The following is a 19900-nucleotide window of genomic DNA, read 5'->3' on the forward strand; positions in this document are numbered from 1 at the left end:
AAAAAAAGCGATCCCCAAAACATTAAAGTCGCCTTGTCTGTAGTCCTGGACAAAGACACAGGAAGTGGTTGTTAGATTTTACCTCTTCTTCATCTTTTCAATTCCTAACATAATGCACTTGTTGGAACTCGCCACGGTTGGAGCATGGGCACAATGGTACAGTGCCCCGTTAATACTCCAGTAAGTACACGAACTGCAGGTTTGCTGAAGCTTAAAAGGTTTTTCGTTTTATTTTTGTCCAAACTAAACAATAAGGTTCTAGCGACCTCACAGTCTTCGCCGTTAGCTCATAAATTGTTAGTCTCTATTATTCTAAACAGTTCACATATCGGTGTTTGTAAGATATAAGTCTAATTGAAATCTAATTCACTTTGGTCACCCTATATATAATAGTATCTTCGATATATAAAGTTTATATTCAAGTATCAGAGTTCTTATAACATTGTTTAATATATATAAATTTTTGTTCACGGCAATAAATTATTTAATTTTATTGTCTCAATTTTTCAAACTAAGTCAATGTTGGCATATAAAACCATCACACACTGTCAAAAAATCACCTGAAATCAATTAAATTTTTTAAGAAAAAGACAAAACATGATGGGAGTTCATGCTTTAAACTAAATAATTTATTTTAATAATTTAGTAGTTCATTGTTTTATAAACAAAAAATAAATACTATAGATGTTTAACAATAAAAAAATAAATACATTTTTACACATGTAGTATTTGTGTATAAATGGATTATTTTTATGATAAATTAAGAAGAAAAAGGTGTGAAGCAGATGAATTACAACAAAAAATTCAACAAAGTTATTTAATAAAATATTTTAAAAGAAACAATAAATTCGTCAAATATTTTATTTAGCATCACATGAGATATGCAAAATCACATCTGTCGCAATTGTGCATAGTTCGAGGTTGACAAAAACAGATTTGAAACAAATTCAAGCAAATGCAAATTTTTTTCAAATTATGTTGTTATAAAAACTAGAGTGAATAAAATGTGAACAACATTTATGTGCAGACTACACCAAACTAAACACTTAATAAGCGAAAAGATTGAAAATGGTAAGTTCATAATGCTAATATAATAAGAACACACACTTGAATTTTATATTATCTCTTCACACATTAGATATATCTTGTGTTAACACTTGTCACTATAGGTGCTGTGATAGCTGACGTTTCACACTTGAGTGATGGTTACAATTATGATAGACATACATTGAATATACCAGTCTCACTTGAACACAACCATATACAACACGAAGCACCAATTCAAGAATATCTACCACCAGTACAAGAACACCATCATCATCATCAGCATGAAGAGCAGCACCAGCATCACCATCAGCACTTTAGTACACCTGAATCAGAATCAGAGTTTCAGCCGTTAGTACAAGACTTTCATGCACCATCTAGTGATTATTTGCCACCAACCGAAGAATATCATATATCAAGCAACGAATATGTACCACCAGCACAAGAATATCATGCTCCAAGCAATGAATATTTGCCACCAACACAAGAGTATAGTGCACCTGGACCAATAGAAGATTATCATGCTCCTGCTGTTATTTCACACCAACATGAGCATATTCATCATATACCATCAGTTCCCATTACCGAATATTTACCACCTTCACATGAACTGCATGCTCCAGTGTCCGCACCTTTACATGACTATATTCCTCCTGTACACGAACAACATCATCACCATCATGAGCATCATGAACATCATGACTCTGCAGCTATTCAAGAATACAATTCGCCAGATGTTTATACCGCTCCTGCCACACAAACTGGTGGCTATCATTATAACAATCCATTCAAACGGCACCGCAGACGTATCTAAAATGCATTCAAGGAAGCTTTTATTGCACATGAAGAGTGATTTTAGATTTACATTTAAGAAGCAATTTTGCATGTTCATTATTTAAATAAATTGTAAGTCAAAGTAACCAAATAATATAGTAACGTAGTTAATTTTATAAAAATTTAAACTGATTTGTGTAATAAAACTATAATGTCAGCATTTCTTTCATTCTGCTTTCCTATTCTGAGAATTGTTTTGTTACTAATAAAAATTCGAAAAAGTTAGTTAAATTTCAAAAATTAATTTATAATCTAATACAATGGAAGAGAAGCAACAAACAATCTATTAACGCAAAAGACCATAAAATTAATTTAAACAATTTATGCAGACTTTTAGGTGCGAACTTAGAGAATTCAATTTATATTCACAGCTCCATCTCTTGATAACACGCCAGAGCTTATCGTATTATATAACACAATTTTTATTAAATAAAGTTATTTTTATAACGTAATTTAATCTAATTTTTTGCAAAATAAAATGATAAAAAGATACATTTAAACAATTAATTGATATCTTATATTGTAATACTTTTAACGAAAATCAAATGTAAATATAAATAAACGTTAAATATTAAAGATTTAAACGAAATTTATTTTTTGTTTTTTATTTTTTTATCTATAGGTATCGTTTGTAGAACTCAATTCTCGAATAATCTAATATAAAAACATAACGAAAGAATTTTTTAACTCAATACAAAACCAAAAAAATTAAATTAAAACATAATTTTGGCATAATATAGCAATAGTAAATAGCACAAATTTTTTTATCTTCCCCATGTTTCGATACTTTCAGATACCTTTTTATACAGATATATAATCCCAATCTTTCAACAAAGGGCTAAAAGTGGTCAAGGTCAATATACTACTAATCACAACAGAAAATTAATTATCCCAAATTAGGAGTCTCTTACACCGCCCATATCGCTTAAGTAGATTCCGAAAAATAGCTTTATTTTATTAAAGGGTTTACAAGAGTGACCGAGCCATATCAAAAACTGAGATCAAACCAACAACAGCCTCCGCACTGTATCCAAGTGCGGATTCTGAGAATGCTGCCAATTCACTTCCTCCAAATTTTTATCTTAAAATATACCAGTATATAAAACTGATACTACTAAGACCGAAGTGTTTGATTTACCATGGACGCACTAAATGAGTGTCTAAATAGTTTGTTCCTCGCTATAAGGATCTCAGACAAGATGTATATGTCAGAGTTGTCCGATCTAGAGTACCCAAACGTTACTATTATATAATTAATGTGAGAGATGCCCAACTCAGAGTACCTACAGTAATTAAATACAACCATAAGAAAGTTAGCCCAGATCAAGCTTTATTCTTCCAAAATCTTTTCGGTTGCGCTAAAATTTGATCTATCCCAACCCGATAGTAACATTGTGATTATTCGTAAACAATAAATTTTTCGTGATCCGTTTTGCTATTTGTTTGGTAAGCTATAAAAACTTTCATAAGAAGGTGCAGGAAAACTTACAGCCAATGTTTTAATAAAAATCTAGTTAAATATAAAAAAATTTACTACTTCTAGAGACAAAGAGAATATTACCATAATACATCAAACACATTGTAAGGCTACGATTCAGAACTATGTCTCTTCATACCCAACAAAACTATTCAGAGTACTTTGATGGAGATGAACCGGCAGTGTACCTATTTTATTGTTGCTTACAAATTAGACCATCGAAACTGCAGTAGCTTGGATACCGAAACACGAGGTGAATCGACTTATTAAGCCAATGTTCGTTGAAATAAATTAAAAAAAAGTTTCTCAGTATTATGTTGTGATAACTTCCAAAATCTGATTACAATTGTATAACCTTTAGTTGTGGCAAAATTGTTCCCTCACATACATGAATACTGGAATACTTATCGGCTAATTGTTGGATACAAAAGTAACCTTCCGCCTGCAAACATCAACAGTGAATTTGAGTCATTTGGTACAAATAAGTGTCCAATCTATGCAAAATCATGTTCTACAATTCGATAGTTCCTGAGGCACCAAAATACAGTCATTAATTAGTTATGGTTGAAATTCATTTTCCTGACACCTTTCACCTTCATCCCATAATCCGTGTGGAACCAGTACAATCGCAAAAAACTGCTGTGATATATATGTAAAAATGCATGATTAAGACGAATTAAAAAGACTCTGTTCGCGTACATATCAAAAATATTATTTAAAGTTTGACACACTGTTGCTCTAGAAATATAAAGGAAGTAAGCTTTATTGCTTTATTTTTTGTAGTTCAGTTATGAAATGATATATTATGATAACAATAATATACCCTGTGTACTTAGGCTATTAATACAATTAGTAACTGACAAATTTTTGTACCCCCAACGGAGCAGAACTTTTCAATATCTATTGAAAATGTGAAATGGTTCGTAATTATCCTTTTCTCACGATACTAGAATCTTGTTCATTTGGATGCGGTAGTTATCGTCAACTCGTAGAGAAACAAAGATCTTACGATGAACTTTTCTCTCAAACATTTCTAGTGCTGCTTCGCTCAACTAACAAAAACAAAATTGCATGAACGACCTTTAGAGTGTAAATTCTGTTTGTCGAGAGAGAGCTCTACATCCTAATTGACTACTGAGCCCATAGTAGCACCTATTAGCAATAGTGATTCTTCGTCTGATCAGGCTGACATCATTGTTGTCAGATTTGAAAGTATGATCGCCAGCCGGCATTCAAGCGAAGCATATTTCTACCTATAGCGGACATTTCATTTTGCCCTCATTTACTGCTAAGCCCATTTTTGTAGATTCATTTTCGATAGCAGCAAAGGTAGTTGCCACATCACAGTTATAATCAGGCTTATCATATACTCTTTATCTGCATGAATAAACAAATTTTGCGCAATTGATAAGTCTGTGTAATAGCTATCTCTTGTACGATAACTGAATTGATTTTCACAATCCTCTGATGACACTTTTCTGGATTATTTCCATTTTAAATATGTGAAGTAGATAGACTAGAAATATAAGACCAATAGATGTCAATATTAACTGAATTATTTTCAATATACGCCATCAAGTGGTCGGTAGTTGAAATTCCAATGTCGTTTTGATCGAGCCAGCTAAGTGGATTAAATACCATGATAAACAACATAAAACTATCTTTGCAATAAAGTTTTCTTTGATGACTTGGGTTTTTTTGCTAAGAATCATATATCTCAGAAATACGTTTAAAAATTACTAGTAACTTATTAATTATATACCACTAGTATCACGTCAACATTTAAATCTTTTTTAACGACTCACTTATGCAATCTTAAAATCAATTCTTTCAGTGAAATAATTTGTGAAAAATTAATGAGCTTTAAAACTTTTTGAATTCATAAAACTAATGTCTTTAATTAAAAAAAAATGTCATAAAATCTATACTAGTTCAGATAAGCGCATCACACTTAAAATAATTTGCAGGTGAATGACCAATTAGTCAAAATTATGCGTAAAATTGTTGTATTTGACATGTTTTTTATTGCAATTATCTGATGAAAACTATTTTTTTGTTTGAACAATAAATTTTAAATCATTAAATAAGTTTTAAGTGCAAACAGAAGTGCTAGTCATTTTGATTTAAGATACATTTGATTAAATTCGAAAATAAGACATTAAATTATATTATACAATATATTAGAATAAGAAATATTTTTAGGAACTTTCTAATTTAAGGTTTCTGATTAAATAAAGTGAATCCAACCAGATAAACGGGTACACTTTAGATAGTCAATCACATTTAGCAGTCTAAGAGATGTAGAGACAGTAAAGTTCTCCAATTGCACAAACAATATAATCAATTTCTGTTCAAATCGATATTATAACTGAGTTGAGTAGTCAAGAAATACTTGTGTATTAAATGTTAATTCTTTTATAATATTAGAAATAGAAAGTCTGAAGCAGAACGAATTTGATGAAATGACTTAAGTTATTTCAACCGAAAAGCATTAAATTAATCAAGTTCTTAATTAAAATTATTACTTAAGTGGAATAAATTAAAGAATTTTTTGGCCAATTATTTATCATGATAATAAATGTCCCCGAAACTAAAGAAAATACAGTATATTATTATATATAAAAAACAATTGAAGTCCAGTTTATAAAAGTTAAATGGTTGCAAAGTAGAGCCGTATAATGCCTGACTCTATCCAAATCTTTGTAGATTTCAGTCGTAAACAGAGTAAAGCTTAAAGGTGAACTTAGTATCAGTATGGCTTCAGCTATTATTTTATTCTTTGCGTAGGAATTAATGCTTTAATATATACCATTTCAGATCATAAAGCAATAAGCTTTAATCTTAAATCATAAAAGCACTAATGACTGTGGCCTGTATTATATATATTCTAACAATATATAGTATTTATCGTCAATTGGTTAATTTCCTTTTTAAAAATATTGAGTACATTTCCCTACTATTCAGAATCGACAAAAAATTTTTTGTTGTTTTTCTATACGATATATCCTTATTTGAAGTTCGTCTACCTTATTGCTCTAAAGGTTTTAAGATAATTAACGGAATAGACGATGGAAGCTCTTTATAAAGCAAATATTATAATCTTAGTGATCTTTAGTATATATTTATTAGTAACTATATATAGTATTAGTATATATATCTATGCTTTCAGATAGTTAGTATGATGTTTAATTCAGGCTTTATAACATCTAAAACGATTTTTGATTCATAGAAAAGATGATGAAGTAGTTTTATTCTATGTCAAATTAATTAACATGAAAATTAAATTTATCCTGTTTTCTTCCCTATTTTTTAAGTAATAGTAACTAATTGGGGGTAAATACCGTTGACCACTAAAATATCTTACATTTATATTTGAGACATGAGATATGAAGGATTAACAACAAGTAGACAACTGAACCAAAGGTTAACTGTATTGAATAGCAAATTTAGTCATACCATTGGGATACTACGCAGAATATTAGACATATTATGCTGAAAATCATCCATTAATGAAGTGGATTCATTAATGGATAATTGTCGAAATGGTAACCATATTAGGTGATAGAGTATAAAATTGTTGTGAGAAAGATGAAGTAAGTATTTCATATATACTTTGTTGCACTCAATCACATACACAGTGCACATTAAGGAGGCTAAAAATATGCTTTCAAGAGTATTTGAGTCAATGTTTATATTCACTATTTTCCAAATGGATTGAAAATCTCTGAGTTTTATTTGTGCCCATTATCATAAAGATATTACTTTAATTTAATAACCTAACCTATCTAAATTAACCTTTTATTTCAAAGGCAAAACATATAAATTAATGTACAACAATAATGAAGTGTAATAGAATAGTGAAATGAAGACAAAAAGATCAATTTTATGTAATAGGGTACATTACATTAGTGCCTAATTACACTCACATATATATACGTCATAAGATTTAATATTATTTATCTATTTATTCAAAAAGAATAGTCCTCCGTTATTTGATTAAATATATCCTGGGTAATTTTCTAATTACCGTCATATCCAGTGATTACGAAAATATTATGAAATCCTTTCTATTTTTTCTGAAGCTGTTCCTAAAGAACAGATTCTTCTAGAACAACGGTTTTGGTAGATATATCATATGAAAAATTAACAATAAAGGGATGTTTAACGACATCTACGCAGTCCTAATTATCGCATATCCAGTGACGAAAAAAAGATCTCATGAGACCCATTTTCTTTTTTCTGAAGCTCTTATAGATTTTGCTAGTTATTTTATACTGAAAAGTAACAATGAAAGAATCTTTAACCGGCATATACATAGTCCTAAGTTAAAATATTTAAAATTCAAATCACAATATCTTTTATGAGCTTGGGATAATCAGAAGGGAAAAGTATGAAATGATATTTCTACCCATCTAGAAATGAAAGAAAACTCTAATATTTAAAAACTTTTTGAAACTCAATTAGAATCATATAATTCTATAAAATATAAAAGAGATATAAAGTATCTAGCCGATGTCATTTAATTCAAGTCTTTTAGTATATTCTCATCTCGATCATTTTTGCTTTGTAACTTACCAGTTTTCAACAAAATATATCAATTTACACTTATATAATAAAAACAACGCAACACTAAAATGAACCATAATAAATAATTTGTTGGTATTTATTTATGCGATAAATTTCAATATTTTTATGCAACTGACATATTTGATGAAATAACTTTTATTTAAAACGAATAAGAATTATATAGCCTTTCCTACATAAACTCGAATTTATTAAAATTTTATTCTATCCGAACAATGATCTGCTACTAATTCTCTTTGTACATCTGTGCGCTATTGTTAGAATTTACTTCCTAACTCAAATTAGTCTTAAATCAAAGACTTTTATCATTATTTATTTGATTCAAAAATCAACAATAGAAAATTTTTATTAATAAAATTTTTGTCATATTTTACATATAAATCGAATAAATATTTGAGGAGTTCAAAACAATCGAATTGACCGGTTTGTGGATTAACTTCTATTGTCTTGCAAGTAGATCAACGCATCGTTGATTATTTCCGGAATCAAAACGAAATGTGTTACATGCTGCGTATTTTGTAAAAACATTGATGCGTATCAAAGGTGTCAAACACTTCAATTAACACTACAAAACTATTAAATTATATACTTTTATTAATTTTCTATTTCAAATATATGTATTTATTAAATATTTTATAGCTCTGCTTATTATATTTATTATTGAAAAAGTATTACTAAATTTCATATATAACTTAAAATAATTACAATACATAGTTAATCTTCAATTGACGCTAAAATTATTAACTTCAATGTCTTCAATGAAATTTTTACCACAAAGGTCGTATTCTGCAGATATTGCTACATCATATTAGTAATCTTTGGGATCTATACAAGTCAAATAATGCATACAGTATAGCTTAAAAGAATTTTGAATTCCTTCTTTCTGATGATAATTATTTCTAATATTAGTTGTAATTTAACGTCAAATTTTTCAGACAGAAGTGACTATTATAAAAACTCAGTATATCTCATAAAGAAGTTTTTCGAACAGTAGTGAACTACAACAACAAAAATTCATTTTATATATTATTTTAATTAATTCAATTTTAGGTTGACCATACAGCTATTTCGAGTATTGGCAAATCCCCATCATCAGTGGTCTTGGAAATAATTCATATTCGTAAATAATTATTTTTGAGACTGCAAGTACCAGGGATCGAACTTGTGTCCTGCCAAATTTAAAGCTCAGAGTCGGTGCACCTTAACCAACTGATCCAAAGCCGTACTTGACTTTTATGTTCGCTAATTTTTCTGGAGTTTTGTTACTTTGCTGTGAAAGTTTTATTAACAAATTTACTTGCTGGGTTTATATTAGAACGAAATCATAAACCAGCTGTAGAATAATTGAATTAATTAATTATATTTTTATTTTTTATTTTAACCTGATCTAGGAACGTAATGCTGAGAAAGACATCTAATATTAAATTTTTTTCTTTCTAATAATGTGTTATAATGTGTAATAATATAGTGTTGTGTTATTCTTTGTTGCATTCTCTTCATGCTTTATTTTCACATGGACTCTACTAGTCCTAAGGTATTAGAATCTTCTGTCCTGTACTGTAACATTTACCGGCCGTTGATTATTTGTGTCTTACAAAATCTTATTTTTACCGCTTCCTAATATATTGAGTATATTTTCTCTTATAGAATTTCCCTTATATTATTATGTGACCATACTACCATATATAGTCTATCTTCTGTACATTCTTAATGATAGTTACAATTTTTAAAGCATTGCATATGCAGACGTTTCTGATTTCGTCCAATCAATTTTTTCTGATCAATTACTTAGCATTTATATTCTGACACATACCTTCCTTAATTAACTTTATACTAAATGGTTTAGTTAGATCATTATGCAAATATGTAGTACATATGCAGTGTAGATTATTGTTAAAAATTGCTTATTTTTTAGATTTTTGTTTTGAAGTCTGTAGATATCTTTTGGTCACAAAATATATAAAGAATAAAAATTTATTGAATAAATTATTCACAATTTTGTTTTATGCCTTGAAATAAATACTTATAATTATTATTTTATTGACATACCTACATATTTTTACAATTACTGATAATTTATAAGAAGAATAAGTAGTTTATAAGAAGAAACCAATATATTCTATTTTTGTTTTAATAAATTTAGCACTTTCGTAAAATTTAGTATTTTCATTAAATTAACTTAAAATAACTACATTCGTTAAGTTATCTTAAGATTTAGCACTTTCATTAAGTTAACATAATATTTAGCACTTTCGTTAACATAAAATTTACCACTTTCGTTAAAGTACCTTAAACTTGACTACTTTCGTTAAGTTAACTTAAAATTGAGTACTGATACTGATATTCAGATGTCTGAGTTAGTGAATCAGCACCTTTACTCTATTTTATCTGTGGACAGTTTTAAGTCACACTAAGAATAACTGAATACGGGGCTTTATAATATGATGGATCTGATGTCTTTGTATCTGCCTGTGTTTATCAAATTTCGTTGTACTTTTAGGATGCTGAGAGTTGGATTATTGTGACTGTCAATTATATTGAACAGTTTCAGAGTACTGTGATTAGCATAAAATATAAAATAAGACTTTCAGTTTCTTACTGAAAGAAGAAGAGTTTCTTAAACTGAAAATATAACAAATCTTTATATATTTAGAAATATACTTAAAAATCAATTTATCATATTTTCAAAATAATCAAAATAGTTTAAGAATATTTTTCATACTTTTTTGTTGAAAAATTGCTCTTAATTATGCAAAGGTTCAATCACTGCTGAAGCGTCCTTGAGTTGACCCATAAGTATACGAGTATAAGCAGTTAAATGATTCATAACAAAAAAATTATTACCTTGACGTTGCAGATAACACGTCATATTATCAGCATGTTTGGATTTAACTGATATACAAAAATATTAAAATTAATACATATAAATAGCTACAATTAACAAAGTTGCTTGGAGCACTAAAATTCTCTCAGGAAACTCATTTTCAAAGCTCTTAAAATACCATATTTATTTATACATAAAACTTTTGAACCATTTTAAAACCTCTTGAAATGAAATTCCTGCGTTTAATAAATGTCATTTCGGAAGTTGGTTATTAATTAAATTAACACAAGTGCGAAAACCAACGGCTTAGTGGGTAACTTTAGAAAACACTTCATTAATTACACCTCACCAGTAAAACAATAATAGAATAACAACAATAGAATCTAAAACAACAAAACTAATAACCAAAAAGTGTTAAATTGTTTAAAAAACCAAAAGTCATAAAAAAATAAAAATATTTATATTTTTGCTCCAAAATCTGTCAAAATAAAAACTTTAACGAAAATATGCGTTAAATGATTTATGAATAAATTTTTTAATAACGTCCGAAATTATGGCGTACTTTAGCAACGGATATGGAAAGGGGTGCACTTATACAGCACCAGAGTATATACTCTGGGCCACTCAGTTGGATACCTGAACTTAACCATAAAAAACGGATTGTTGACGAGTGAGTACAACGAGTTGCACAGTTGAAACGCCTTCAACTGTCTGGGCAGTTAATGCGGTGCAATGACAGCGGCTTAAGCATATCAAACAAAACAAATGAAATAATTTACATTTTAATTGTATTATAACTATAACAAAAACAAAAACAACAAAAACGACAACAACAACAGTAGCAGCAGTAGTTGTAGAGCATAGATTACAGCCAAGCTTGACTCCAAAACCATAAATGTAGAAGACGCAGCAGTAGAAGAATTGGCAGCAGCACCAATGGCTACGCATATACATATGATAACAACAGCTGAGCTTAAACAAAAACAACGAGCAATGAAGATCAGAAAAAAAAACAAAAAAAACATAAAACAACGAACAATACAAACAACATTGAGACTAGAAATGCCGGTATTGGGTCTGGTTACTTGGGGTTTAAGAAGTTGACTATAAATAACAAGAACCGATCAACAAATTGTATCATTTCGTGTAAGACGTCGGTGTGGTTACTTAATTAAATCTAAAGCACATCAAAGCAATTTTTAAAGATACTTCTTCGGTCATATCAATCTCAATTTTAAGTTACTTCTGTTAACGAAGAAGAACCGAAAATGGTAATGAAAGTGAAAGTTGTATTTCAAAGGAAGTGAAGAACACTAGTGTTAAAATGTTTTAAATTATCGTTACTGATTACTTTTTAATGACTGCATTAGTATAATATAAAGAATATAAACAAAAAGATAGATTGTTATTAGAAAAATAAAAAGACTGGATTTCAAAGAATCGCCAATTGCAAATGCATTAAAAAGTTAATAATTCTAAAAATATTCAAATGATATCCAAACAAACTGGTTATTTAATATTTTGCATAATTCTAAATTGTATTTCCTTGTTATAAGTGAATAATCCAAAATCAGAATTAAAATTAAAGAATAAATTATTCAAAATTATTGCAAGTGATTATTTTCTGAACTGATTTGAAAACAATTAGTTTGTTTTTAGACTCAATATTTTAGTGCTTTAATTAATTTATTTCAAAATATTTAACTGGTTACCTATCAATTCAATATTTTATGACAATTTTTTTAATTAGTTTTAAAATTTATTTCAGTATATTTTTTTTTATTTATTTCTTTGAAGAAATTTTAAAAAATTAGGCAATTAGAAAAATTTTTTAATTATATTTTAATGTGTATTAAAATTAACTTCAACCATTCTTTTAAAAACAATCACTTTTAGTTCATTTAATTAATCTATTTGATATATTTCATTTATTTATGTATATGTGTGTTTCTTTGAGTTGAATAAATTTGAGTAACTAAATATTGTTCTAAAAGTCAAAAAAAATTTTCTCATTTTATTTAAGTTAATTTGTATTAATTATTATATAATGTGTAATATATATTTACACTATTTTTCTAAAACAATTATTTTTATTTTATTTAATTAATATACAATATTTACTACATATGTTGAATTTTTCTTAATTTCGAAATAAATTTTAAGAAATTTTATTTGCTTATAATATAATTCAACTCATGATTATTTTAATATCAGGCTAAATAATAATTTCAATAAAATTTAAAACTTTATTGTAAAATTTTATGAAATAATTATTAAATCTTATTTTATTTTAATAAATTTTTATATATTATATTATATATTATTATTTTCATTAACTTTAAAACTATTTTAAAATAAATCTTTTTTAATATATGTGTTTCATATTAATTTAATAAAATAAATACCAAATTTTTTATAGAACATTATTAAAAAAGAAATAAAAAAAAAGCTTAATAGAAATAAATTATTTAACTAGTATTAGCATAATGAAATATTTAAACAAAATATTAATTGAAAATTGGTTTTCAAAATAGTGAAAATAAAAAAAATACATAAAATAAATTAAAAAATATATATGATTTCTGTAAAATTGCCCTTTTAAGTATTATTTTAATTTGGTCAAAAAATATTTATTGTCGTATTTCATTTAAATTAATTTTATTTTAATTATTTTTTTAAATTGAAATAATTTTTTTTAATTAATAACTATTATATTATATAATAATCAATTAGAAGAATTATTTCTATTAAATTTAAATAATATATACTAAAATGTATTTAAAGGTAATATAATAGAAACAATATTGAAATAATAATTTCAATATTGTTTTTTTTATTCTAAATTTTTTATATATAATTTTGGATCAAAATATTTTTTTCATTTTTTAAATAACTTAAATAATATTGTCTATATAAGTTGAAACATGCAATGCAGTTATTGTATTTAAAGTTTATTTAATTACTTTTATGTATAACACTCATTTTAATTTAATTAATATATATCAAAATACATTATATTAATCATTTTAAAATATTCTCATTAAAACAAGGTATATTCTGTAGCCAAAAAATGGTACATAAAATTATTTATATTAAATTAAAATACAAAGGTAACATGAATCTATATTAGTTTAAAATCACCGTATAATATATTAAAAAATGTGTTAAATATATAACTCGCACATATGACAACATCAACGATGAACAAACATTGGTTTGTCTGTTTAAATTTAAAATTATTAATCGTATTTCTCAAAACATAAAAAAATTAATGTCATTGGGATCATAACATAATTTCAATTAGTTTATTGTTTATATTAAGTTTCATATACATTATTTCTTTTCAAAGATATTGCAGAACAAATTTTCAATATATTAATTGTTAATAATTAACTACACAGTAAAATGTATTAAAATTAAAAAATATAATAACAAATCCACATATTTAATTAATCACTTTAATGATTTCTTAAAATATATATTTACAGAAATTACTAATACTGATGTTGTGCTCGATAGCACTTGTTGCAGCAGATGTGTCACATCTTTTTGGACATGAACACGACCACCACCATCATCATGAACATCATGACGATGACCACCATCATCACGAACATCACGAACACCATGAACATCACGAACATCCAGGCTACAACTACGAACCACCTAACATACCTTTCGAATTGCCGAAACCAACATATTTGCCGCCTCCACCACCACCGCCACCACCAAAACCACAACCAACTTATTTACCTCCACCACCACCAACACCAAAATACATTCCTCCTCCTCCACCACCACCACCGAAACCAGAACCAACTTATTTACCCCCACCACCACCAACACCTAAATATATACCACCTCCACCACCAACACCAAAATATATTCCTCCCCCACCACCACCACCACCAAAACCACAACCAACTTACTTACCTCCACCACCACCAACACCAAAATACATTCCTCCCCCACCACCACCAGTTCCTACTTACTTACCACCCAAAACAACAAGACCTCCACCACCACCACCACCAGCGCCTACACAAACTTATTTACCTCCAGTAGTTGTAAAGCCTACTTTCACAATTCCAGTGCCGTCTTATGCTGAAATTTTGGAACCTGAAGTAAACTATATACCACCAGCAGAACCTGTCCAAGAAGAAGTCGTAAGCGGTGGCTATCACTATGATGCTCCAGCCAAACCCTTCTTCTTTTAATTTACGTTTAAGTTAGTTACGAATTGGTTACGAGATTTACGAATTGGTTATTTATGATTTGTTGTTAAATTAAATTGTTTTTAAATTGAAATAAATAGTATTTTTCTTAAAAAAAAATGAATACGAGTATTATATTATTTTTATTTATCTATTTTTAGATAAAATTGACAAACGACCGTGACTATTAAGAAATCATAAAAAGTATCCTTATACGTTTTATCCGTAATGCGATAATCAAAAAAATTTACAATATCATTTAATTTCGGATTTATGGAGAATACTTAAATTCTTAAAAAATTCTATATTCTATAATAATATAATATATATTTTATAATATATGATATATATTTCCTCTTCACAGACTACGTAATCATCGTGTTATTACCATTGAACTAAAGTACAAACAAATCGGTTAATACTATATATCGATAAGTAAAATATAAAATCATCTATATAGCTATTTCAACTAGTAATTATTGTACAGAAGAGTAGAGTTACTTCAGTTGATTGAAATATATGGTTTTGTTATTGCTTGCTTTGTCATTGAACCGATACTATATGTTATTGTCATAACACCCATTGAGAATCATATGTACAGTTCTTTCTTTTTACTGAATTGCTTACTACTTTTGTCATGATATATTGCGGATTTGTCATATTTAATAATAATAAATAACCTTCTTTTTAACGTAATCCTTGTCGGAGTATCTATTTACAATAATGACATTCTAAAGATAAAGTCCAATAGTTATATACTTAAAGTTGGTTTCCTCCTTCAATCATATCTGTCGCAGCTGTAGGGAAGATGATGAAAATGCCTCTGAACTGCTCTGGCTTATACACGGCAGCGGCCTAATATGTTAGGGGTTCTCTTTCTTGAGGATTTTAATAAATTACAAGGCCTCCCACCAAACAGCATTCGCCAAAGATTCTAGATGGTTTTAAACTCTGAGCTTCTTCACCTCAGCGTCTAACGATCGCTGGTATAACCTAATCTAATTTAAATCACGTGTTTTTTTAAAAATCGCCTTTGTATTGAAAATATTCTTTATAAACCCTAAAATCCTTGCTTTTTAACTGAAAAACAAAAAAGGCCAAGTAAGTTAAGTGGTATTTTGTCTTATGCTATATACAAAATGTGTTTACTGATTCAAATATACAAATCTGGTGTTATCCGAACTCATAGTCATTATATTTCCACAAATCTGTAAACATGGAGCAAATATTTTTTTCAGCAGAAAGCGTTTAACGTTTACAATAAACAAAATAATAAAATCGATCCGAGATTAGATAAATCATCCTGCTGTATAAAATTTTGAAAGGATTCACATTCGTGCTCCATAGAAGTTTTATCAGAAAACACAAGCCTAACTTGAATAGCTATAATATTGTGTCGATTTGATAGATAGATTTTTATTATTAGTTTATAGATAGATTATTGTGACGAACCCACGTTGAAGGAATAAATAACAACTTTCATGTTTTAAGAAATATAGATTATATTTACTATTAAAACAGATTTTCAATATTTACATTTAAATGATTTCAATGAATTACTACAAATTTTCAACTTTTCTGTTATTAGTTATTTATTAAATTATAAATCAATTGATAAGTCAGCTTATCACAGCTTCGTCGAGAGTTTCTTCGTTTTAGCATCTCTGTATATATATATTCAATATATTCAACAGCAATAGCGTCTTCAATAGTTAATTCAGCACCAGTTTCTATATTTTTGCTAATATCTGTCCTATGCATATCATTATCCTATTAGGTGCCCACATCTTCTGATTTCAAGGCTTCATTTCTTTTTCTTTTCATAGTCTGAAGACTATTAAAATTGTTTGCTTCCACATATTGCCTATATATGTATATATATATATATATAGTTTTATATCTTTTCAATTTTATTTCTATCTCCTTAACTAAGCGTTCAGACTTTTCATCAATCCACTCTTCAGTTAATTTATCATCAGTTTCCATGTCTTTGCTAATATCACTCCTAGGCACATCATTATTCTGTCGAGTGTCCACATTTTTAGCTTTCAAGGCTTCGCCAACTTGACTCCTAGGTACCTCATTAATCGGACCATTGATATTATTTTTAGCTTCCAGGATTTGCTTTCTTTTATTTTCTACATCATAATTTATTGCTTTCTGCATATATTCACGGAGCTGGACTCCAAGGTTGTTCTTCTTTGCCATTTATAAGTCTTCAGAACTCATTTTTAATGAAAGATGTTTAATTTATTTAAATAATTTAAAAAAAAGCTGTGAAGTATCTACAGACTTGCTTATTTAGTGCTTGAAACTAAAATGATACATTTGTTTTTGAAATTTCTCTTATAAAGGTTTTTTTTTGTCAAAAAATTTTACCTGTACAATATTTTTTTCATATCTAATCTTGTCGAAAAATACCTTGAAATTCAATCCTTTATATCAGAAATCAATTCTTCACGGTTTGACCTGTCTATATAATATATAATTTAGTGATCCTTTTAACCCTACCTGTTTCATTGTTCACTTGATTATATATCGTGTGAATGTGATAGTATAAATCCCCGGTAATTTAGACACCCGTTGTATATGAGCCACACTAGAAAATGTAAAATATATGTTATCTATCTTTTAATTCGGTCTTTTAAGTCACTAATCTGAATCTTTTGTTATGTACGTGTCTGATCGATAGTCTAGTCCCATATATATTATTTTCCTATGTGCTTTGTTTGGTTATACACTTTATCATTTAACATGGGAATGTGGATTATAACATATGTAAGGCTTAATACAATGATTAATGGATCATTGTTAATTTTTTTTCAGTTTCTGTTGTTAAAAAAAACAAGTATTATATATAATCACAAGACTTTTTCTGGAGTTTTAATATGAAGTTCTACTGCATATCTTAATTTCATTTTATTAGTTGTTAAAAAATTTCACTATTTACATAGATCCTTAATAAAATATGTTCTCTCCGATAATAATGTTAGCAATCAATATTCCTAATAATTTTTTAATTACTTATTAATTAGTGCTTATCGGCTTATATTTTTTTCCTTTTTAGATATGAGAAAATGTGCATAAAAGTCTTTCAACCTATGAGAGACTATACTAAAGTTTTATATACAAAAAAAGAACCACTGCTAGGATTTATTCTCTAATTGATCTTTTATTTATTTTATTTTATTTACATATGAGGAAATGTACATAAAAGTCTCTCCCTCTATGAGAGACTATGGTATACTAAACTTTTATATATAAATAGGGAATTACTGCTAGGATTTATTCTCTAATTGCTCTTTTATTTGAGGGAACTATATATATATATGGTGGGACGTTGGGACAGCGCACTGTCCAACAAGTGGCCCCACTGAGTTGAAGGATTAGTCGAAGTAGACCACGAAACTACTTGGGTCCTTTTTCGTCATTTGAGGGATCTATTGTTTCACTTATTTACATCTGGGTCAGGTTTTTGAAGAGCTTGAAAAGTTAGAGATAGAATATCACTGATAGTGTGTACTTAAATTCCTATGCTAAAAAGAGAATAATACTACGAAATGCCTAAAGATATGCTTAAAAGATCTGTTACGATATGCTTACAATATAACAAAAATTCCATAGGCTCTGTATGTCAATGTACTTCCTTTATAGCAAAAACCAAAAATTTTTTATTTTTGCTCCGTAAACACAGATTTTTAATTTATTTTCAATTAAGATATATACAATATAATAAACCTAAAAACCGAAACGAATTTAATAACTCAATAAAAAAAATTGTTGAGAGGAAATAATATAATTTGCAAAAATAAACAAACTTTTAAATAATGTATCTCAAAGTAATTATATCGCATGTTAATTATTTATTGTGGTTAGAAGTTAACAATATTTGGCATAATTTATTATCTTTAAATGTACCAATTTTGTATATTTTATGTGCCAAACAAGAAATATGAATTACTTTGCCTTGTTAATAAAAATAAAAAATAGTAAATAAAAATTTTAAACACAAGAAAATTTAATTGAGCGTGAAATATTTAAAATAAACTAAGTGTTAAATTGTATTTTAATTTTTAATTATATAATTTAGCACGGTTTAACTTATTAACTTCCTTCCGCTTATCTTTTCACTCGTTTTAATTAAATATGTTTTAATTATTTTATCAACATTCCTTAGTCAATAACTAAATTAAGTATTAATTATGTTTGTACGAGTAGTAGGAAAAAAATATAAAAATAAAATAAAAATAGAAATAAATATAAATATTATTAAGCTCGTTAAACCCACACTTTTGCACGCTTTATTATATTTTTTCGCTTCTTTAAATATGTGTCGAAATATGTACATCGCTTAACAATCCAATTATAATTTCAAACCTAAAATATGGTTACTTTTTTCTGACTGAAGTGACCACCCACACATCGATGCGTGTCAAAGTCATTCAAGATATTCTTTTGTTTATTGGAAAAACCAAAATATTTAGATATGTAAAATCTAAAAATTATGTATATTACAACAGGTGATGTTTTTCTATACAAGACAGCCCCTACCTTTTGATCTGGAAGTTTTTGTAATCTAGAAAGAATATTCTAATATTATAATGGACTGCACTGTACACAAAATAATATACTTCACTTGTTACTGTTTATTTCACCACTAGACATGATGATGTTAAAGAATGTGGATCAGTGTAGTAAAATACGACCATACAAGCATCGATCCTTAACAAAATCTTCCTAGTACAGAGAATGCATAATTAAAACGATATTGGGAAATATAACCGTTAAATATTCTAGACGGATTAAAAATAAATGGATTGAATGGGTAGAATGCTAATTTATGTGATTTTAATAACAACGGATTTAAGTGAAGATAGCTATTTTGAATAAATTTTTTCACTATACTATATGTGGCCTAGTATT

General features: G+C 27.7%; 2 protein-coding genes across 2 annotated transcripts; both read left to right on the top strand.

The window, feature by feature from the left end:
• Positions 1-153: 153 nt before the first annotated feature.
• LOC119678901 (histidine-rich glycoprotein-like) lies at positions 154-1858 on the top strand. Its single transcript, XM_038090993.1, has 2 exons — positions 154-180; positions 1139-1858. Exons 1-2 carry the CDS (start codon positions 154-156, stop codon positions 1856-1858), a joined length of 747 nt encoding a protein of 248 aa, XP_037946921.1.
• A 10059-nt stretch (positions 1859-11917) lies between these two features.
• LOC119673524 (extensin-like) lies at positions 11918-14997 on the top strand. Its single transcript, XM_038084842.1, has 2 exons — positions 11918-12034; positions 14252-14997. Exons 1-2 carry the CDS (start codon positions 12032-12034, stop codon positions 14978-14980), a joined length of 732 nt encoding a protein of 243 aa, XP_037940770.1. The 5' UTR covers positions 11918-12031; the 3' UTR covers positions 14981-14997.
• Positions 14998-19900: the final 4903 nt, after the last annotated feature.

The sequence above is a fragment of the Teleopsis dalmanni genome, chromosome 1 (genome assembly GCF_002237135.1).
Source record: "Teleopsis dalmanni isolate 2A chromosome 1, ASM223713v2, whole genome shotgun sequence".
Taxonomy (NCBI): Eukaryota; Metazoa; Arthropoda; class Insecta; order Diptera; family Diopsidae; genus Teleopsis; species Teleopsis dalmanni.

Bases quoted from the DNA above. Each gene is read 5' to 3' on its own strand.
- LOC119678901 (XM_038090993.1), top strand. From the start codon at position 154: ATGGTACAGTGCCCCGTTAATACTCCA. The intron at 181-1,138 runs GTAAGTACACGA...TTCACACATTAG, and splicing joins AGTGCCCCGTTAATACTCCA to ATATATCTTGTGTTAACACT.